The 24,314-nt window shown below is 36.1% G+C and overlaps 1 protein-coding gene across 1 annotated transcript in view; it reads right to left on the bottom strand.

The window, feature by feature from the left end:
• The window catches only part of LOC103706100 (protein fluG), a 33,645-nt gene extending 12,484 nt beyond the window's left edge, over positions 1-21,161 (bottom strand). Inside the window, 19 exon segments of the mRNA XM_039123940.1 lie at positions 965-1,156; positions 1,782-1,927; positions 2,726-2,855; positions 2,932-2,984; positions 3,065-3,185; positions 4,549-4,721; positions 6,728-6,996; positions 11,088-11,136; positions 13,676-13,714; positions 13,716-13,748; positions 13,750-13,773; positions 13,849-13,889; positions 13,892-13,927; positions 13,930-13,988; positions 13,990-14,001; positions 14,873-14,919; positions 15,303-15,357; positions 18,120-18,376; positions 20,859-21,161. Coding sequence (XP_038979868.1) covers positions 965-1,156; positions 1,782-1,927; positions 2,726-2,855; positions 2,932-2,984; positions 3,065-3,185; positions 4,549-4,721; positions 6,728-6,996; positions 11,088-11,136; positions 13,676-13,714; positions 13,716-13,748; positions 13,750-13,773; positions 13,849-13,889; positions 13,892-13,927; positions 13,930-13,988; positions 13,990-14,001; positions 14,873-14,919; positions 15,303-15,357; positions 18,120-18,376; positions 20,859-21,023 — 1,901 coding nt within the window. The 5' untranslated portion in view covers positions 21,024-21,161.
• Positions 21,162-24,314: the final 3,153 nt, after the last annotated feature.

The raw sequence follows: 24,314 nt of genomic DNA, 5'->3' as shown, positions 1-24,314 counted from the left end.
AGGCAACAAGAGTGGCTTACATCGCATGCATGGGTGTAACCTAGCATAAAATTTTATTAGAAAGATCATAGAAGTTGAGAATTGTTCAAAGCACGTTATTTCCCCTAAATATGTGGTAAGGAGCGATGGACAAATATATGTGGTCCATGAAGATTAAATAAGGAAATGTTTAGAGAGGGTACATGGCAATTGGAGATTATGTCGGAAAGTTGGTAGTAAGTAGACATAAAAGTAGCAAGTGAACACATTGGTTGCACCGGGCAATCCCCAATGGTCATACATCTCCTTTGTTTGGAGGAGATTCTTGGTCCAATTATTGGAATATGCCTACTCAATAATTTGGACCTGGAAATTTTCACAAGCATGATCTTCCTTCCCTTTATATATAAAAAGAAAATAAGAAAATAATCTTGGAAAAGAAATTAGAAAACTATTATCTTTTGTACCCCCTCCCAACAACCCATCCAACCCACAATCCAGATGCTTTAAGGTCTTTTTGCCTCTTATAAATAATAACTTTATCCTTCAGTTATCTTTTCTTAAATTGCATTTTATCTTTTAGTTATTCTTTTTCCTTATAGTTATCTTTAATAATCGTAGGGACTGTTTTTAATTCCTCAAGTAATCTACACATTAACTAAATAGCCTTACGAAGTCAACTTTTACTTTCACGATGAATGCGTAACGAATGCAATCAATGCTTGACGGACCAACTAAAGCACTGCCCATTGCTTATCAACCAATCGCCAATCATTTTTTGCTCTAAATAGAAATAGTAATACAAAAATAAATAGTGTATAGAAATATATTTCAAAGATGTAATCTTCAATAGCAGTAAAGAACAGCTCATAGAGGCTCGACAAGCACTTAAGTATATCACCATACAACTGTGACATCAATTATTCGTATTACTAAAAATATATCATCCCTGGTTAAGAAAATCATTGAATAAGGGAAATGTCACCTATTTGGAAGTGGAGCTGTAAATGCTAAGATTGAAGGAAGATGATAGTAAACTCCTGCCATGAACTGTTCCCCAACTTTTGACATTCCATATTGAGTAGTCGGTACCTCGGATCCCATGAAAACATTCTTGCCATTCTGCCACAAACTTAAATGCACGTGGCATCCAGAGCCAATATCATCCAAGTAGTACCTATGGGAATAGCAAGAGATGAAAAGAAGATGCCAAGATTAGTAGTTATAATTTGGAAATCTACCATCGGAAATTTCAGAATACAGGCACCTATACCTATTAATTTTTCAAGTCTAATATAACATTTGACAAGGACAAGGTTTTATGAATTCTATGAAATTACAAAGCAGTTGATCCAAAAAATATATATTTATTTTATACATTTATTTATACATTCTTAAGGACACATCTAATATAATATGGGCATGTCACAATGTCCGATCTTTTGAAAGATCCCCTATCCAAACATTTCTGGACGCTAACACTCGACATCAGTGTCATATGTCCAGACTCCAGATAATACAATTCAGTCTGCTACTGATTACATCTCTGGTTCTTTGCATTACCTTCAATTTGAATTTTACATTTTCCTCAAACAATGCTCTAATCTTTCTTGCTTATACCCATGTCATCTTGCATGGTCCCTTAACATTATCTTAGCATCTGCAACATATTAACATTATTTTTATCACTTATATAGTGATATGCTAGAACCTATTGCATAAAAAGTCAGAACAGGATTCACCTTATAATTTGATCATTTCTTTCCTTTACCCTTCAACAATGATAGGGAGCACAAACTTACTTTGGAAGAAAGGTTGCTAATAATCCATGCTTTCTAGCAATAGCCTTGATAGCCTCACGAGCATAGATCAATTTATCAGCTGCAAGATTCGAAGTTGTATGCCCCAATGCTACTTCAAACTGTCCCTTTCCAGATTCTGCATGTAGCTGTCATGACAACAAAGGTTTAATAAAATATATAAACACTAATAGGCTACCTTAAGTGACCAGGGAGAAAAGGTACATTTCAGATACAATATCAAAGGTAACAACACTTCAAGCATATACAAAATGTCATAGATGATAGTGAATATGATTGCTTCAATTAAGATAATTAATGATCACATATATTAACAAAGAACAATTGAATTATCAGAATACAAGCTATATGATTTAAGAAGCACCAGCAAGAACCAGAAGCAACATAACCGCACAAACGACGTATTAGCATATGAATCATGAATTTGCTTCTTAATTGTAATAAAAAATTTTGATATAACCAAAACATAATAGTCATTCTTTCTTCGTAGGTGACTACCATTTTGTATAATTTTTTTCCCAATAACTCCCATTGATTCCTTCATTTAGTTTTGTGCCCTAACAAAAGGTCTTATCCTGGGCTATTCTGTAGCTAGAGTTCATCATTAGGTTGGAATATCACAATTGTCAAAATGAACTGCAAGATAAATTTACTCAGGCTGTTGAGCAACATTGGCTTAATCAAGATGCATGATAGAATTTAGAAATGATTCAATCGTGCTTCAGAAGAACCCTCAACACAGTGCAAATTTTACTCGACAGTTAAAGCACTTGAGTTGCCAAGAAAATATTCCATTTATCCTTTAAAGTTCAAAGAATTTAACTTATCCAGTTGAAATTGAAAGGCTATAAGCACAATTTGTGAGGTAGACATAGCATATTATTAGCAAAGAAAAGAAAATAAACATGATGGATATATATTGTTACCTGCTCAACTGAAATATCCATGGATTCAAGAGCAGATTTTACTTCTTGTAAAATAGGAGATACAGCATCAAATCCTGAAGTAGAACAGTAGGGGCCCATATCAAATGGGACCCATTGTTCTTTCCCTTCTCTGCACATGTTCTTTGATCTAAGACCCAGAACGAGGGCAAACATTTGAGCGTAAAAGAACTAACTGAAAAATATACCTTACAACATTTTTGAGGAGATAAAACTCATTTTCAAAGCCTGCATTTACAACCTACACATTAAGAAAAACTGGGTAATATAAGCAAAATGAAGATTAAAGTGCATATTTGACTGAAAAGCTTCTATATGCACCAGATCATATTCATCTTTCAATATTTTTGTGACTCTCTGTAAGGCATTTCTTGGACAATATTCCCAAGCTTCACCAGGCTTTATGTGCATGTCAGCCAATACCATCTCCTCTTGTCTTGCCCTATTAAGCCGAAAGATAGCTTTGAATTTGAATAAAATGACTAACAAAATATCTCTCATTCAAAAAGCATCATTTTAGAATCATTACACACTCAATAATATTAGAACCATGTGTAGTAACATAGATGTGACATAGATGTGCAATGACATGCCCTAATATTATGCAAGTAATATCGGTATACATAAATCAGATCATAATATTACAGCTTAGGCCCTGTTTCGGGGAGTTGTTGGTAGTAGAGCTTTTGGAAGTAGAGCTGTTGGAAGTAGAGCTTTCTGAAGTAGAGCTTTTATAAAAAGCTGTTTGTTGTTTAGTAATTACATTTCTAAAGTGTTGTGGTATTTTAACATGTATTTGGTAAACAAACTGAGAAAGTACTTTTGTATGACAAAATTACCATAAAGGACATTGCATAGTATTATACAACAAAGCATAATAAAATATAACATATATTAATATATAAATATATGATATAGTATAATATTACTGTAATGTAATATAATATTATTATAATATAGTAATATAATATTGTATACTACAGCATAATAATTTAATATAATATTAAATTATTTAACATAACATATTAATGTATTATGATATAATATAATATAATATTATATTTATAGTATAATACAATAATAAAGGTACAAAATATTATAATTATTAGCGTACATTAATTTTTCATAATATAACATAATATTAAATTATTTAACATAACATATTAATGTATTATGATATAATGTAATATAATATTATATTTATAGTATAAGACAATAATAAAGGTATAAAATAATAATAGGAAACAAGAATACCTTTTCTTGCATAGAAGGGAGCCTGATCCACGACTAGGATTCCTTGTTAGGGCTCCAACAGATTTTTAGGTTTATAAAGAGACAAAATATATAATTGTTATATTTTATTATGAGTATTTTGGTCAAAAAAATAACTTTTCGATAACTCAAAATAGCTTTTTCAGAAAGCTCCAAAATGGAGTTTCTTCCAAAAAGCTATTTTGAGTCTTCTAAAAAAGCTAAAACAACTTTTTGAACTTTTTACCAAACACTCTTTTTCATCCAAAAGTACTTTTGGAGGGCCAGAAACTACTTTTTGGCCCTCCAAAAGCTCCCCCAAACGAGGCCTTAATCATGTTTTCATGTAATTCAGGTTTCAAGCTGGCATTCTTATAGATTAGCAGCAACATAACATTCATCAGAATGATAGTACGTGAATAATATTCTTTCAGTCTGAAAATGCATTTAATAAAAATAATGACAGGGACAGAAATATTAACTAAAAAAGAAATTTAAAGAAACAGGCAAATAATTTATAGTAGAAACATGTCAAAGGAAAAAAATATCTATACCATGGGATCCTATATTTTGTTGATAAATCTGGTATCAATCTGATCTCACCCACACCAGTCAGATTGGTCTTATCTGCTGGAGCATCACAAAATGAAGTCATTCCCATCGATGCATGAGTCAAACCCACACCTATGTCCTTAACAACTTCATAAAAACGCTTTGCTGGGACAACCTGAATAAGCAATAGATAAAGTTAATCAGTTTATAAGATGAAAATTTTTGCTCAACTTTCAAGCATCATGTAATTGAAAAAGTGGAGAGAAAAATCAAAAGCTATTCATGTACATGCTGTATTATGGTATAGAATGTGGTCAATAATTCATAGTATCCCATTCAGGCATGCAGTTTAAGGTACTCTAAGCAACTATCCTACATTGTTATAGTTATTTTGCATTGATTGTTGTGAAAAATGAAAGTCCAGAGGCAGTCAGGTCTGGTTTTAAGTCAAGATGTTTCAATTAGTCTAATTCTATGTATCATAAGAAAAACTTATAGGTCACAAATCACAAAAGTTCGGAAAGATGTAGACACACCCATGCTAAGTGCTAATAATTACAACGAACCATGGTTCCTCGTATATATGAGCACCCATGCAGCTATATGTTTAGTCCCATAATCAAGGTTCGTCATCTCAGTACCAAAGCTCATACCGATACCATCCTATTACAACATCAGTATGCGGTACGCTATCCGGCCCGAACCGGACGGTATGTGGCATACCGTACTGGTTCGATACCGGCATAGTATGTCGTACTGATCCGAACCGAGCGGTACAGGGTATACCATACCATACCTATTTGGTACCGCTCTCCGATACGGATGATGTACCGACACTTCGTATGCTAAAAAATTCCGTACCGTAATATACCAACACTGTGCTAGTGTGGCACCGATACAGGGTCCGGTACCGAGACGGCGAACCTTGGATACCGGTACTCAGCATGAGTGGCGTATTGACACAGTACACTAAAAAAAATTCATATCGTACCGTACCTACACTATGCTAGTATGGCACCGATACGGGGTTTGGGTACCGAAACAGCAAATCTTGCGCAGTACAATACAAGACAGCAAGGCATACCGAGTGTCGTACAGTACGAGACTGCTTCTTGGTTCAGTACTAGTATGATACGCCTGATATAGTACAGTATTGACTGATGCGGCCAACCTTGCCCACAATAGTCATGCACTGGATAGATTTTGGGTACTATACAGGACCAAGGAACTTAAATAACATCTTTTGACTAGTTTTTTTGGGTGAAATCCTAGATTATGACATATGATACCCGACCTATGGCTCATGTGGAATAGGATACGCTGCAACACGGGCTCATTTAGGCTGATCATGAGATGATTGTGGTATTTGTGCTTAGAGTTGCGGTACTTGTATATAGATTTGAATTGATTTAGACCCTTAGCCAAGCAAAAATGCAAGGCTTAAATAAGGAGAGTATGTGAGTACTTGTACAGGTGTGTGTTAGTCCCATATCGGTTATGCACTGAGTAGATCTTGGGTACTTATATAGGACCAAGGAAACCAAATATAGCACCTTCCAGCTAGTCTTTTTGGATGAGGTCCTAGGTTATTAAAAAATATGCATAGACAAGATAAACATATATACAAACATAGGTACATGCACAACAATGAATGCATAACTTACATAAGTGCCTAGAAGAAAGTTGTGTACAACCTGATAAACATGAGCATTTCTAACGCATATGCATCAATATCAGTATTGATTTGTAATATTTTGCTCCCCTAAGATTGCTGATGTAATGATTTCAACATTAGCATGCTTGATTCTGCCAAGTGCAAAAGATTACTAAAGACCTCAATTCCATGCCATAAAGACATCACGTGACATAAAGATGAAAAGCTAATTAATATTTTGGTACCCCTGCATGTCATTCCATCAGCAACAATAGCTTAAGTTTTAGGTCTATTTCACGATATAACCATGCTGTAAACAATTCTTAGATGTCTCCCCTATAAGAGTCATTTTTTTCTATTCTAAAATTTCTTTATTTGTTGCTAGAAGTATGTTCTCTTGGTTTACAATTATTGACCTTTTCAGTTTTGTCAATGAAAGATAATGCAAGAAAATAAGACATGTTAAGAATCCTAATAAGAATATACATGTGTCTCTCTGATTTTTTTTGAGGGAAAGACGAACTTACACGACATCTGTGTTGGCCTGAAGCATCAGCCCAGATAATTCGGACAAATACTAAATTCTCTTCTAATGAACCAACCTTGGATGTGCTGTTGAAAGATATGGCTCTTAAGTGATCATGAGATTCAACAATACCATTTAGCTTGTAAAGTTGCAATGTGTTTTGTCTAAAGATGCGCCAAACAGCTTCCACGGCCTCAGGAATTGTAAGATCACCATCATCACATGCAGTTGATAAAACACTAAAAACAACTTCACGTGCCTTCTTTGCACCTACGGAATAATTTTTTTTACATGATTAATAAACATAGATTAGTACAACAAGAATCAACTCGTAAACATATGGAAATATTGCCAGATTGTCATACAGATATGAATGGAGTAGACAGTCTAAGGCCCTGTTTAGGATTGCTATTGGTAATAAAGCTTTTAGAGTTTTTCAGAAATAGAGCTTTCCGAAAGTAGAGTTTTTATAAAAAACTATTTGCTGTTTGGTAATTACATTTTTAAAGTGCTGTAAAGCTTTAACATATGTTTAATAACCAAACTGAAAAAGTACTTTTGGTATGATAAAATGACAATAAAAGATATTACATAGTAGAGTATAATACAATATAATATTACATATTATTACATATTAAAATATTATTATTTTGTATAATATTATTATAATATAGTATAATATAATATTGAATACTATAGCATGATAATATAACATAATATGATATGATATAATAATGTATTATTAATAGTACAATATTACTACAATGTAATATAATGTTATATAATATTATTATAATTATGACAATATAAAATATAATATTAGATAATAATATTGTAATATAATATAACAATATAATATAATATAATGTATTAGAATCTAATCTAATAATGGATTATATTGTCATATAATAATACTATATTATTATTATAATATTATTATATTAGATTGCATTATTGTAATATAATAATATTATATTATATATTTATATTATAATAATATAATCATGTAATACAATATAATAAATGTAAGATAATATAATATATTATCTTGTTATATTATTAATATTATATTATAATATAATAATAATATATTATATCATCATAAAAAACTATTATTATTATAATAATATAATATTATGATTGCATTGATATGTTATATTATGCTTATATATTATATTATAATTTTGTATTGCTATATTATTCTATTATAATGTAATAATAAAATATAATATAACATAATATTTTATTAATTTATTATTATTATTATATTATATTTATAATGTAATAATATATTATGATATGATATTATAGAATATAGGACGTATCATGAGATTTGTTGGTGAGCATTTTCGTCATCAAAAAAATTTCATTAAAACCAAAATAGCTTTCCGACATTCCAGAAAGCACTTTTGGAGAGAAGCTCCAAAATAGAACTTTTTTCAAATAAACGTTTTTAGCTTTCTGGCAAAGCCAAAACAGCTTTCCAATTTTTTACCAAGCACCACTATACCATCCAAAAGTGCTTTTGAAGGGCCAGAAAGTGCTTTCTAGCCCACCAAAAGATTTGCCAAACGGGGCCTAAATGCCCCACACAATAATGTGATGGCAGTTATAACTAATTTAATGTCTGTGAGGACCACTTATAGAAACCCTTTTTCCCTAACCAGAAATTAATCCAAAGGAGAAAAGATGAAGAAAATCCAGAAGAGTGGTGGAGCAGAGGAAAAAATCTCTAGGACCACCAAAAGAGTTGCAGAAAATCCAGAAGAGTGGTGGAGCAGAGGAAAAAATCTCCAAAAATGAAGAATGACAAAATAGTTGCCAGATGGTCTATTCGCATGAAGTTAAGAAATTCTTTGAATTGCCTTATACTGGTAACCACTTAATGATAGACCAAAAGAGCTGGAGCAAATTTAAGAAGAGCTTTAGAAGCCCCAAGGTGTGGCCGAAATCCAGAAAATTTCAGGAGCTAGCTAGGAGCCAGATTGCTGAACTGCCATGAAATCTTGATGAAACTCCCAACAAAAGGAACTTTATTCTAGCACCATCCAATGGTCAGATCACTGCAAGTGAATTCTAATCAACAATATGTCTCTGAAGCCTCACATGAGATCCCTGGCAAGAATTCTAACAATATACTCCCAAGTCAAGAAAGTTGAAATGAAGTTCCTTTAGCGCATTATAAATAGATAGGAGACCTCCAAAGCATATAATTTTCCTGTTTGAAGGCATTTTCATGTAGCAGATAATAATTAATGGAGCATCTTCCACTTGACCCCTCAGGGATTTTCCACCATTTACTTTCTAATCAACAATAGGTCTCTGAAGCCTCACACGAGATCCCAGGCAAGAATTCTAACAATATAATCCCAAGTCAAGAAGTTGAAATGAAGATGTCATTTCCTTTAGCGCATGATAAATAGATAGGAGACCTCCAAAGCATATAATTTTCTTGTTTGAAGCATATAATTTTCTTGTTTGAAGGCATTTTCATGTTGCAGATAATAATTAATGGAGGATCTTCCACTTGACCCATCAGGGATTTTCCACCATTTACTCCACTCAAAGATTTAATGGAAAGTGAGCAGTCCAACGCTATATGGAGTCACAGCAAGATGACTGCACCACACACAGGAGTGCATATCTACAAGCTCTGTATATGCTACATGGCCAGACTACTGACTAAAATAATGCATGAAGAAAAATGCATCATAAAGCATATATAGCTAAACCAATTGAATAAATTTCTTTCTTATACAGGGAAAGGCGTCTTACTAAAGCTCTTCACCAACCCAAAAATTGAACAATTAAAAAAGATCCAAATAAGCATGTTAGTGGAAAAAGTGATTGGTGAAGAGCTTCTAGTTTATAGATATACATACGCAGAGAGAGCTAAAATTATCATCAAAGAAAGGTCTCGATTATTTGATCATGGTCCAGGTTTAGGCTTTCCACAAGTAAAGAGATCTGGACAAGCATATAATGTGAACATTGTGGACAAACTTAAGATTTAAATAACTTAGTGCAAGTGGGGATTAACGAAAGAACCTTATTAACAAATCAGCATTGCTAAATGCCTTGAACCCAAAATCTTGATCACCAATCCAAAAACTGAAGATAAATGAGCATGCATCTCTTCATGGATTATTTGTAACTTGCTAACAAATTTGTTTGGTCATATAGGGAAAGTCTTCAGCTTTTATCGATTTTACAACTTACTCTGGCAAGACAAGAATGGCACAAACAGCATGCAACCAATGGCCTAAAGTACTAGAACAATATTAAGTACTCCAGAATCTAGATTATCTAAACTTTAAAACAACAAAGAACTGAGGAGGCTCCAGTAAGAAGTATTTTGGTTTGTGTTAAAGGTCGTCAGAAAAGAAGCGGAAGAACTACAACATAGATGGAGATTGTGAGGTAGGATATGGATAAACGTGATATACCATCATTTATGGCCCTAAACATGGTCAGCCGTACCGGCCGGTACGGGCCGGTACGTATCGGTTCGGCCTGGGACCGGTACCGGATCAGCGTGAAATCCGGTACCGGTAATTTATTGTTGAAGAACCGGTACGGGACCGGTACGGACCGGTCCGATACGCCGACCGGTACCGGTACGGCGGACCTTGGCCCTAAATAGGAATATTTGGTGAATGAGGATCCATAAAGCCAACCCCAAATAATTGGTAAAAAGCTAGATAGTTATGGTAAGTTTCTTTATTAATAAGCCGCACTAGAATATTTAAAGTAAATCATGAACCTCCTAGGTTCCCGCATAACATCCCACCATATCACATGCTAAAATAGAATTTGTTGTTATTCTTATAGACCCTCTTATAACCAGTTATGACAAGGTATATAAGTAATATACTTCTTAAAGCTATTTGAAGGTCCATCTCAGTCATTTAAGGAAATTTTTTGAAGCCCTGCAGATCTTGAGCCAATAGATCAAATTGATTGCTAAAACAGTCAAGAATACATAGAAGAGCAAACAAACCAGATAGAAGGATGTCTATTAACTGAACAGCATAATAAAACTAAAACCTAAAAACCAACCAGAGAATTAAGACTAGCTTATCAACAGATAGCATGTATTGACCGTAATGCCTTTTCCTAGTGCGATATCAAGATGCTGTTGTTCTAAAGGATATTTTTTTGTCTGCAAAAGATACAATATATTAACTTACTACTTTGATATGTCTCTAGGAAACATGAGCATTTAGAATAATAATGTGTCTTATTGTTATTTTTATATGCACGATAACAGTTTGTAGATTTAAGTTATGCAAAAATCAATATCAGATTAAACAACAAATACGACAGCCTTGAAAGAATAACTAACAATCTTTGAAACATACCTAGATAGAAAGTTTCAGGGAATGCATAGCCATCAGTGCTGAACATCACCTGTAAGCCATATTGTCATTAGAAAGAAAAACTTGCAAGAATAACAAACAACGGCAGACCTCTGTCCACACAAAAAGAGTCATATTCAGTAGAAGAAGCAAATGTGATGACTGAAACGGAGATGCATCACTGGTTTCTAGTTGAATTCAAATGTGTGTAATAGGTTTTGTGCTACAAACACACAAATACAAGATCTGCGCCATAATTATATTTTTGAAATTGATTGATCATAAATTTCAAAATGTCTTGGCATATCAAAGTAACTTTGCACTGGAATCCTAAAGATAAGAGCCATTTTATTTTGAGGCTGACCTATGTGGTCACTATGGTATTATTATTTTTAACGACACAAATGCAATTTTCAAGAACACACGGCAGGCGTATGGATAATTTTCCATTAAACTTAGGTTGAATGGAGGCTAATAGAGATGTATAATGTCCATCATATTTGGCCAGCAAAGTGCCATATCATATACTAGTGGATCAATTGTTCCGCAAATGTTGTTACACAATATGGGTTAAATGATTCAAGTTAGGGGGAGGAATCCATTGCAAGCATTGGTTACAACATTTGTTAATAAAGCTTTTAAGTGCCCATACCAAACCCCATACCATTTTTCCATCAATATAGTATAGTACCACACAATATCGATACCGATGATATACACCAAAACTACCATATTGCAAAAAATTGGAAAACCATCGGTACCAAACCAGTGCGACTGGTATAGAGCAGTATGGCCGGTACAATACTGATACAGCTATTAGGGATAGTAATTTGCTCCACCCATCGGATACCCAACCCAATCTGACCTGAATGGGATGGGTTTTACCCAAAGTGCAAGGCAGGTCCGGATAATGGTCTATTGATTATACGCAAGGTTCGCCGTCTCGGTACTAGACCCCGTACCAGTGTCACACTAGTATGTGTTGGTATGGTATGGTACGGTACGAAATTTGTTTTGGCGTATCGAGTATCGGTACGCCATCGGTACTGATACCGAACCGGTACGGTACGTCCGATTCAGGCGGGTACGGCATACCATAATTATGCCTAACCCATTGCCATCACTAACAGCTATTTTAACATCCAGTACCGATACCAGTACTAATTTCATGCTGGAATAGTACGGTACTGGTCGTATCATCTCGTTTTAGTAGTTTTGAATCTATAGTGTTGATTATATAAAAGGTCAATGGAAGCAAAAGTTCAAGAGTATGAAGTCCAAGTAGGTTTCATGCACAAAGGCCTTTGCTTAAATGTTTTAGAATGATGGATTCAAGTTATCTCATTAAAACTACATTGTTCATGTTAAGAATTTTCTCTTAAAGAGATTATCCATAAGAAATCTTTCATGATCAAAATGTAGACATTATCAACCTTGCATGATGTAAAACCATCCAGGCACAACTAATACCCAGATTGTCCGCTATTTCTCATTAGTCTTAGTAATCCTAAGTTAACACTGTATCTAGCTATTGTCATGCCTTTAGAATCTAGTCGCTTAGGGAATTTTGTTTAAAGCTATGGATGGGCCAATGGGCCTAGCCCACCCAAAAAATATTTAGCCTGGTCCAACTTTATGTTTAAGTTTAACATTGGGCTAGGCAGGGACCAAGCATGGGCTCTGAGATACAGCTAGGCACTTAAAAAGTTGAGCCCAAGACAACCTAAACTGGCATATCTTGATAATTATGCAGCTCTGATTAGAGGAAGAGATTGCAAAACAAGAAATTGCATAGTCCTAAACTTTTAGGATGTTTTGGTTGCATTGTATAATATAATTCTTGACACAATTAAATTTCAGTCAAGCAAAACAACTAATCCAACTGGTCTCCTAGACCATATTCATGCTTGTACCAAAAAGACATATTCATGCTAGTGCCCAATTTATCTATCAGCAACCAAGAAGGCTGAAATCCTTGAAAAGCATCCTCCTTTGCTAGTGTGCCACCGCAAAGCCTAGGAAATCAAGTTGTTGTACCGACTACCAAATGCTTATATTCAATCTCCTTAATAAGAACTAGTTTGAAGCAATTATCTCTATCAATATCATCTCTTATGAGAACAATAGTCCATCTACAGAAACTATATGCATAACCCAAACGGTAAGACATCCAATTGACATATTGCTGTGATGCATGTCTTTTTCCCCCCAAATCCAAAAAATCCAGCAGTGCACTACTGAATTTGTCAAAGTAAACAAGGAGGGATACTGGAGGCATAATAAGAAATTGTGGAATGCACAAAAGACATGCACCTCTTGCTAAAGCAAAGCCTGAAGTTTTGACCAAGATAACTTAAGACAGATTTAAGTTACAAGTGTATTGTAATTTGAAAAAGGTATGAGAAAAATGGATGTGTAGATTAGTCGTTGATTGCATACATGGAATCTGATGTTGAACAAAGCATTAATAGCTAAAAAAAAATTTAAGCAACATGTTTTGAAGCCAAATGCCTAAAATCTAATTTAGCATCCAATCAATAAAAAAAATATGTAAATAAAAAAATAGCTTAGAAAAAGAAGATAACTTTCACCTTCTTCATAGGTGCTAGCTCTAGAAGTTCTTTGACAGAAAGAAATCATCCCTTGAACGCTAAGCTTTGGCACAAGCCAGTCCAAAATCAAGGTAGACCTATGTACAAAGACATTAAATAACTTGTAAAAATCAAATTCAAGTTATGACAAAGTGCACATGTGAAGATCAAACCTGGGAGTATACTGAAGCAAGATATGATGCTTCCTTCGAGATGGATAAGATGCATGTAGAAGAACAATCCGAGATTTAGAAATCTCTTATCCTCAAGAACTTTACGTAGATGCAATGGGTTGGCCAGCCTCAATCCAAGTCTTATCTCCAAAACTGAATTTATAAGAAAAGTTAGACTGGTTTGCTTCTCGTAATCAGATGCAATAGCTATAGCTTGTCTGCTAATCTGCTTGGGCAAAAGAATAAGAAAATGTAATGGCAATACTTTTCAGCAAGGTTGGAGGAACCAGTACCGGCACCATAGCGGTTTTCCGGCGGCACGACTCAATACGGGCCGTGCCGAGCCTGTCCGAGAGGGCACAGCCGTAGGAGAGAGGAAAAGAGAAAGAGAGAGCAGTAGAGGGAGGGCCGGAGGAGGGTGGCGGACACCGGCAGAGAGCCGGCGGAGGCCGCAGCAAGCGAGGCCACGGCTGATTCTCTATTTCGAACCCGCGGCTCGCTGCCGCATCCTCCGCAGCCTCCCCGTGGCCTTCGCCCCCCTATGGCTTCCGTCAGCCTCCGCCGGCCTTTGCCAGTGTCCGCCACCCTCCTTCAGCCCTCCTCCCCCACTCGCTCTCTCTTTCTTCTCCGGCTCCTGCAACGGGTCTTGTTTCCGTTGCCGGAACCATACCGGTGAGCCGTTGGAATCGTACGGTGACCACCGGTACAGCAAAGAACAGTCGGAACCGCCCGATTCGGGACGGTTCCACCGACCTTGCTTTTTAGACTAAATTCCTACCCTAAACAAGATGAATTGATCTATAAATATTAATTGAAAGGAAAGAACTCCAGAAGTTTGAAAAATTGCTTTAGATTGCCCTGACAAATTAAATCTTTCAAATTACCCAATTTGCATAAAGTTAGAAGGACAATTATCTTTAAATGTATAAAGTTGCATATCCCTGTGACTAGAGATTGTGTAATTGAACCACAATCATTATGTACTAGAAAGAGTTCTTAATGAGAGTTCGGATGAGTCCATTACCCTGTATGAACTTGCATAGGTAAGTCAAAGGATACAGCCATTCCAAACTACGTGTAAATAATATCATAAATTCTTATTCTTGATGCGACAGGTCTGCCAGCTGAAAGAATATTTAACAGAAGCATATCTTCGCATAAAATAAAAAAAAGAGTTCAGGGATTGAAAGTCTGCATCTTACACCCTCTCTTGCATTACCATTTAGTCTTCAAGAAACTTCTCAGCAGCTATCTTAGTAACTTCTGTATCAATTAGTAACCACTTCTGTAAGCAGCTTGCTTTTCATGGCAACAATGTCATCAGCAACTGTAGCAGTTGTACTAAGGAAATGATTGAACATTTTCTTTGTGGGGGTTCGAACCAAGAAATTTTGCTTAGTTGTATTGATGGTAGAACAAATGAACATCATTGAACTGTAAGGATATGGATTTCATCTTTTGTAAGGAAATTTCAGTAAATGAATCCACATCCATTTTGATGTGCTGAACTTTTCTGAAATGTAAGCATTTTTAAAACCGAGACATTTACTGTAATTGATCAGATAGCAATTATATCCAGAAAATGAATTTTAAAAATGCATTAAAGCTATCCAAATGATAATAACTGATCTCTGTGAAAACTGTTGCTATCTGATGCTCCAACATTTCATTAAACTCAATAACCCATTGCTTAATGTGAGTATAATTTTTTTAAGTTTTATCTTTATTTCTTGCATGAGCGAGAGTCGCTATGATTGATCTCTTTTCAAAGTGTAATACATCAAATGCTTAATGAGATATATAGCTGTCGGAACTAATGTTTTTGGAAATATGTAATTCAAGAACTTCTCAACTTAGGTGGCCATAGGATCCTTTCAAGATAGTGTTTAAATCTTAGAATTTTGAATGAAGGGCTTTGCAGAATGGTTTTCACTTCTCCAGTCATGACTCTTCTCGAAACACCTACTCGTTAATGGAAGACTTGGCAACTTGTTTCTTTCTTGTTTTCTTTGTTAGTTTTGCTAATGATGTGTACCTTTCCAAATAAGTTTATTTGATTGTGTGAGTCCGAAATCTAGCAGATGCCATTATCCATTGAGCATCCCTGTCATAAAATAAAATGGGACACTGTCTTTTACATTAAGATCCACAAAATACATTTTGCCCTCTCCCTCTCTCTCACATGCACACACAAATGAAACTCCTTCTAGAAAGATTCTAAACAGAGATTAAAGACTTGTTTCATCTCTCCATCATCAGCTTTCAGAGACTCTAGGCAAGTTGAGGCTGTATGTTTGAAGCTGGGCTGCTGCTTACTTGGATCTTAGGAGAAGAGGATTGATGCAAATTCTATACACCTGGAGAGACTGCAAGGACATCATTATAGATGTTCCTCTACTATCTAAGTTATTACCGTGTCATCTTATTTAACTATAATTCATTTTTGTTTAGGTAAATGCATTTAACTCTTAAAATTGTAACAATTTTAACTTTAGCATAAATGCATCTTGTGAGAAGATAGCTTGCTTTATTATTCAACAAAACCTGGGACCTATGGCTTTGCAAATAGCACTCGTTTAAAGCCAAACTTTATTTCAAATTAACAGGACAGTCGAAAAATTGAATCCTGCTTTTGGAAAAAAAGCCTAAAAGCTTTAAGCCTCAATAACATCTTAAAGCAGGCAATCAAGGAGAAGCTAGTAGACAAAGAGATGCTTAGTCCATTATTTATTTTCTAATAGCAACTAGATAATAGCCTTCACTATTACTAAAAAAGTCAGCAGTTGTTACACTGATTACAAGTGGTCACAGCAGTCTACATGTAAAACCAAAACATGTGACGAGTAGCAGAAAATGCCCAAATATATGAAGTTATGGAAATTGTTGAGGTACATGAGAGCAATGCTTATGACACCATTGGGACCACCAGGAAACAAGTGCACAAGTAGCTAGTCTTTTATGTTGTTATTCCATATATTTAGCCATATTTTCAGTGGTTTTCCTGCTGCATTTAATATATTTCTATAGGCATCTCCAGCATGTTTCCATGTTTCTAGGAAAGTAGATTGGATTCATTTTCTACTAGAAGTTCCTGAGAAAACTTTTGTTTCCTAGAGGAACATGCTTGAAGATAACAATGACTAAACAGACACATGCCCTCACACCAAATGTGCATACAATACAAACATCAGCCTGAGAATCACAGCATCTTTACCAATTGCAATAAACATATAATTACCAAAAGAGTTTAAATCAACGATCTCTATATCTGTAGCAAGGATAAAAATGGTAGCTTGCCAGTACAGTAAGGGTTGACATGATACATCGCCGTGCCAGCACATGGTATACTGCTGGAGGTGAGATAAGCAGTTGTACCATATTGTTGGTACAGAGCCATATAAAGCCACAGTACGATACCTATACCTTATCGATATGGTACTATACATCCAATACCGGGCAGTAGGAGTTGGTACATCGAACCTTGATCTAAATCCCAGTACCAGTGCTCATGCTAAACAGCACAGAGTCAATGCACCGCAAGGATGGCACTGAGACTAACTATGGCTGGCCAGAACAACCAATATAAATAACTAAACAAGAATTAAAAGAAAAAAATAAAATAAATCATTGAATTGGAGTTTCTAGAACCCAAGCCATTCCAAGTATCGGGATGCAACAATCACAGTCCTTCCTGCCGGGTATGGACAAAGATGACCTGATCAGGTGAGACTCAGGTCTCAGTTGCATCTCAGGACCTGATCTCTCTCAGGCCTGAATGTGGTACCACAGGGATGGACAGGGTTCTTAATCCTTATACTAGATAGGACAACCTGAGGCATACTAGATGTGGTAAACTTTAAACAAATATATTAATTTTATAAAAACAGCAAGTTAAAAAGAAAATGCAATTTAGCATTTCTTTTTTAAGTTATCTAGGTAGAATTATAATAGATTAGCTTGTGCAAATTGCAGAAAGTAATAACAAAGAATTTGTTTCTATAAAGAAAAAGAACTTCAATAGAAGCATCAGATAATTATACTTAAAACAGTTTGCCATTATAAAGTTTGTCTTCGTTACAAGAACTCATTTAGATTGTAGATGATTAATCAATCATATTATAAAAGCAGCAGAGCTAAATAAACTTGATTAGAAAGGTACACAGCAACTTAATCGACAGTAAAGAAATATATTATATGCATGACAACATAAAAATGAGCATGCAAACTGATTCTAGAAGGAAACATCAAAGGGGAAAAACAAAGATGAAGAGTTCACATCATTAAGAATTGTTTCAGCCAAGTGTTCAATTCTCAATATTCTGCCAACTGCAGGAGCAAAAGATTTGTGCCATTGCCAGTCATGCATTTTGTCAAACTGAATGCCATCATCAATAAAGACTGCAGATATCTTGGCTGCTTCAAAGCATTTTGAGCTGATTGAATGCAATCCAGCAGACTTCCTGTGGTTTTCCACTGCATTCAAGGATGCCTCGCAATTGTAAAGTCCAGCAATATCCCTCAAGCTCCTCTGCAGCATGTATCAATTACTATGTATCATAACAGTATGGAACAATTAGTATGTTAGATCGAATGCTTGTTAACTGAAGAACCTTATCAGAATAAATCTATTTATTGACTGAAGAATTAAAATGTTCATTACAGATAAGCAGGCAATGCTACTGAAAGGATATGCAGCATGTTTTTTTCAAATGTCAATGCCTACACAACCATCAGCTGCAATTGGAGGCAAATTTAGACCCCCCAAAGATTAGTCAAATTTATATGAGTTTAGCCCCTAAAACTTTAGATCTAGCAAAGCTATGGATCAAGACACTAGCCTACCACATGCACTTTTATTCAGGATATATCTCCAAACCACTCCACATCAAATGAAACGATACCAAGATATTAGACATCAATTTCCCATTACAGGAGAAGCAAGAGCTAGCTCCAACTTAGGAAAGTGATACATCTCCAAACACTCCACATGGGTCATCTCCAACTATAAGTAGGGCTAAAAATGGTCTCTGGTCAGCCGAAGGCCTGTTGTGCCAAGTTGGCCTTTCAGTATGGTCGTGCAAGGTGGTGCTCCATTGTCGGCGGCCTAATGGCGACCCCTCCTACGCACATGCCGGGGCCGGAAGGCTCCATGTGTTGGGGAAGGGCGTGTCCTGTCACGCGGTTGCAACCGTGTCGGACCATGAGCTAGGCTCGAGGCAATTTGAACTTGCACCTGCAAATAGAGTCAAAGGAATTCATGCTGGACACGGGTTGATGCTTGGCCTGGCCTGAAGCCCGTACTCATAACCAGACCCAAACATGGCCTGAGAAAAATCCCACCCTCTCTCACTCCTCAGTCCCCCTGGCTCAAGTACTCTCTCCTCCGCACCAATCTCCTGCTACCCTCTCCGCTCTTTCTACCCATCCATCTTTTCTCCACTCGGTCCCTCTCCCCTCCCTGCTCTCTCTTTTCCCTCTCTAGGCTAGCCTGATCGGGTTTCAAGATGAGGTTGGCGTCGGGCTAGAATCACGATTGTGCCAGAAGTTTGAAAAAAAAAAGAATAAATTACAAAATCTCTATAAGATTAGAGGTAAATGGCACTTAGATCCAACACTTTAACCATAGCTTAATAGAACATTAGTCAAATCGTTAACCTTAAATGGAATTTAAATAATACGACAAAAATTTTTTTAAAATAACCAAAATAATCTTAAGTGACATAGCATTCACTCAACGTCAACAATATAAAAAAACATGTGTATCTTCCTTCCCACTCAAGGGCAATTTCGACTGTTGCATGAGATAAACGGTTACAATAAGGTCGTTAATTTAACCGGATGTAAGTCCAGGTTTTACAAACTATTAGGTGTAAATATAATAAATACAGACCTCGGGGGGTTTCTGTACTCAAAAAAAGTTCACAGCCCAGCCCAACCCAAATCCTAAATTTTTTGGACCGGGGGCAGGCTGCATAGAAACCCAACCCCGTCCTATTCCAGCCCTAGTTATAAGGGTAATTCTCATGACTTCTCCATATCTAAGCCTTTATAACGTGAGATTTGGTGGCGGCTGTCTTTATCTAAGCCCTAGTTATAAGGAAGCGCCTCAAACGCCTGTCTTCCGTTCGCGCTGCTGCTGTGCTCCCAGACCGTTTGATAGAAAAGCCGAACTTGCGAGGTCTAACATGCTCCGATGGAACAGCAGAAGCAGAACGATTCCACCCGAAGCGGGATGCTCCCCAACGTTTCTTAGACGGTTGGACCAGCGGACGGCAAGAAAGGTCCGCCCTCGGGAGCTCGGACCGTCCAAAAACGATGGACCTCCTCGACCAGCTTATCTTCGAGAGTGAATTTTCCGTACCAACATCGAATGGTGGCCGAGAAATAGATCGGACAGTCCAAAATGAGGGCTCAAGAATATTGCGGCGGCCCTTCATCAGATGAGCTCCTTCAAGTTCTGTCGTCCTCGGAGGCTCCCTCATCGATCCAGGACGCTCAGAAGGCGAGGCGGCTTGCGACTGCGAGATCAGTGATCTGGACAGTCTGATCCGAGAACTTCGGCTTGGAGATAAGTTAGGACTTAGCTGCGTCTCGTTTCCCCACGAGCAAGCGTATCAGACAGCCAGCCCACGCTCTCTTCCAAGCCGACCCGGAAAGGGAAGGAGGCAAAAGAGAAGGAAAAGGGATAAAGGCTGGGTGAAGGCCCTTCTTTCGCCGAATTATTCAAACAACTTTCACCGTCCGCGGATGAGATAATTTCTCTCCCCTTTCAACATATGTTTGGCATCAGATTTGTGGGGGTGGATGGGAGAAGAAGAAGAAGAGAGAAGATAAAATGTCCATCTGGTGAAAAGAAAAGAACAAGAGAGAGAAGAAGAAGAAGAAGGCAATTTGGCGGGTTTTATAATATTCCTTTCTTTTCTTTTCCCGTTAATACTCCTACAACAGTATTATCTGCGATTGACGTTTCCAAAAAAGAAAAAAGAAAGATGAAAAGAAAGAGAGAGAACCTTGAAGGAGAGGGTATCGGGGGCGAGGGAGAGGGCGGCTCCTTCGGCCTCGGAGAAGCATCGGAGAAAAGGGAAGGAGGAGTCGAGAGCCACCAGATTGTGAGCGTGCGCGTCCACCGCCGCCACCGTCTCCGCCGCCACCCTCAGCTCTCTATACTTCTCCATCGATCGGCTTCTCTCTCAATCTCCCACTGGTCTGCCGTCGGGCGGTTGGGAAGCAAGACTGTCTTCGGGCTGGTGGTAACAAAATAAGGCGCGCTTGACGCCGGAGTCTAGGATTTCGGCTATTATTGACAACACGTAGCGGTTATTACAGCTGTGACTCCTTATTATTTTGAGAGAAATTTAGTATAGCCCGTTATTTTCCTTCTATTTTTGCTATTTTAAATTATTTAACCAAAACCAGAGTCAAAATAATGAATATTATTTTTAAGCTGATAAATCAAACTATATTATTAAACGTTTATATGTGAAAATGTTATGATATAACTTATATTGTCTATGATTAATATATGATATACTAATCTCTTTTTTGAGAAAGATATTATTATAGACTTTCCAAAACTGATTTAGTAATATCATAGACATACAAAAACGTATGTTTTTGTCAAGTAATATTAAATTTGCTTTCTTTAATGTATTCCATCCAAGATTTATAGTGCATTTTTTATTTGATTCCTGTAGATGCATTATCCATACCCAAGCTCCAAACTTTTAGTTGCTAAACAGTGATACACGCCACTAGGATAAAACCCCAATTCAACTTAACATAATATAGTTAAGTGAAGTATTAGTTTTGTATTTAATGCCGAGTTTTTTGTTAATGTGTATATGTTTTCGTGTTGGTATTCAATAGAATTTTTAGATTCGAAACATTAATTTTTTAAAAAATATTTGAATATCCTAAAATCCAATGAATGCCAATTAAATCACTGAATTGATATGGATGCCTATAAGCTGATTTTTTGTTAAAAAAAAGAGAATTGACCAAAATTGATTGCATTGGCTTTCTTTGGACCCAAAATCAAGCACACCTCTGCTACTCAGCAAATTAGAATGGCAATTTTATCACTCGTAGTCTCCATTGAGACCACTATTGGCCGCTATGATGTTGCTACCTATCAAATTCTATCTTTACTATGATTTTTTGAGACTAAAATAACAATAATTTCAGCAATAGTTATTATCACATTAGAAGTTCTAGTCACTAGTAGAAAAATAACAAAGTTATTTGATCAAATTGCTCCATCAAATAATCTTTTAATTTTTGACCTAATAAAAATACATTTTACCTTGAAACAAAAATTTAATTTTAGAATATAATCTTATTTACAAATATCATAATTCTTGTTATTTATATATTTACCACAATAGAAAAATATTAAAATAATAATTCCTATAGGGAGAATTCCCTTATGATTTTATAATAGAATTTATTGTTGTAAAATAAAATGAAACCTTCATTTCAAAAACTAATATTTTAAGTGAATTATGAATTCTATCTTTGTAACAATTACTAGCCGACTGTGGTCACCTTAGATGTGTTGATGGCATGGCACATGCATTTGATAACCAACCTCGTGAAATTGATTTCTAGTTGTAAGCATGACATGAAATCGATGCTTGATCATAGACTAGAAACCTTATACGAGATTGGTGCTCATCACAAACTAGAATTGTGACATGTAATTTATGCCTAGTCACAAGGCATAAGCATCACAAGAGATTAATGCCAGTCATGGGGCATAAGCATGAACGAGACAAAGTTATCAAAAGTTCTTCTATATTTTGAATTGTAAACTTAGGTGTTTTGAAACTTAGTGGAATTGTATACTCTTAGTTGATTTTTTTAAGGCTTTGCATATTTCATTGGATTAACCTTCAACGAATATACAACCGTATCGCATATCTAATTCGAATGGTTCGGATTGGTATGTGAAAAAAAAAGTGAGATTCTCATTAATTGTCCATTTCAATACCAAAAAGTTAGTTGTATCTGGGACCTTTTGTATCATAATCAAAGCCAAGCATAAGGATAGTGGTAACTTGCTGCCAACTATGTGTACGTTGGGTCTCTCTCCCTATCTTCCAAAGACCTGCTATCCATCATTAGATCCATTAAGAACCACTTGTTTACTGGCTGAGAGATGAGGTGGTCTCAATCCTGGACCAAAAGCGAGTGATATAGCCCATTAAAGATGTAAAAGGACCGGATCGAGAGCTCCTGAGTTTGACTCGAGTTCAAGCTTAAGGCTCGATTGTTATCGGCTCGAACGATTTGAATAATTTTTAAAACGAGCATATATATTTTTAATAATATTATATTTATTTTAAAATATATTATTAATTTAATAATTTAAAATATAATATTATGTTATATTTATTTTAACTATATTTTTTAATTATTATTAAGGTTCGAATTTGAGCTTAAATTAAAGCTCGTGTATGGTCCGATTGATATTTAAGGTGGGCAGAATCAATCTCAAATATATTTTTTTTTTGAGTCGAATTTGAGCTAGAATATTAAAGTTGAACCGATCCGAGTCAAATTTTAGATCTAAAATTTTGAATTGGGTCGAGCTCGAATCTCTAGCTTCTAATTATCTATTTTCATTGTATTAGATTAGATGACTCCAGGCTTCCATAATCATCTCTTTTTCTAATTTTTTATTCTAAATATCAATTCATAAGAAATTTATCAACTTGTACTTTCTTGGTCCTTACAATAAATTAAAAAATATTATTAAGAAAAGGAATCAAAATGTTATTTTTGGTGGACCATCTAACCCAAATCTTATCCCATCCAAAGGAGCATACAACAAAATTTTTGTTACATCGTTTTAGACGGGCCATTGTACAATTCTTGAATGGTGGGTAGCCTCTACCCACTGTTTTATTATATACATTTCAGGACCTTGGACTAGACCGAGCCCTGCGCGAGGTCCAAAACCAATCCATTTCCAGCTCACATGGTGGAAATAAATGGCCTCGCCCTCTCTCGATGCACCACATGATGTGGATCATCTGACAGAGCCTGTCGCATTTGTATGGGCCCCACTCACGATCTTTCTCCAATCGACATAAAACATTAAAAAAAGTGTGGGGCCATCTCCAGCTCACAAAGTACTACCAGAGTGACTGGCTACATAAGCAGCCATCCAGTCCGCAACCCCATTAGCTTCACGGAAAATATGTTTGGTCTAAACGGCCCTCCCATCCCTCACTATTACCCAAATATTTCGCAGTAAGAGGTGGACACAACCATTACCCCTAGGGCCTCCCGGATCCAACTGATGACCGTGGCCGAGTCCCCCTCCAAGATGATAGAACTAGCCTGTAAAAATACACCAACCGTGACGAAGGCCCGCCCACCACGACCCTCAGCTCCGCAACCGGAACCAATATATCGAAGAGTTGACTGCCTCCTGCAGCCACGACCCTAGCAGATGGGTCCCC

The sequence above is a fragment of the Phoenix dactylifera genome, chromosome 2, assembly GCF_009389715.1.
Source record: "Phoenix dactylifera cultivar Barhee BC4 chromosome 2, palm_55x_up_171113_PBpolish2nd_filt_p, whole genome shotgun sequence".
Lineage (NCBI taxonomy): Eukaryota > Viridiplantae > Streptophyta > Magnoliopsida > Arecales > Arecaceae > Phoenix > Phoenix dactylifera.
The sequence above is the reverse complement of the archived record's forward strand: the minus strand, read 5'-3'. Positions and strand labels throughout refer to the sequence as shown.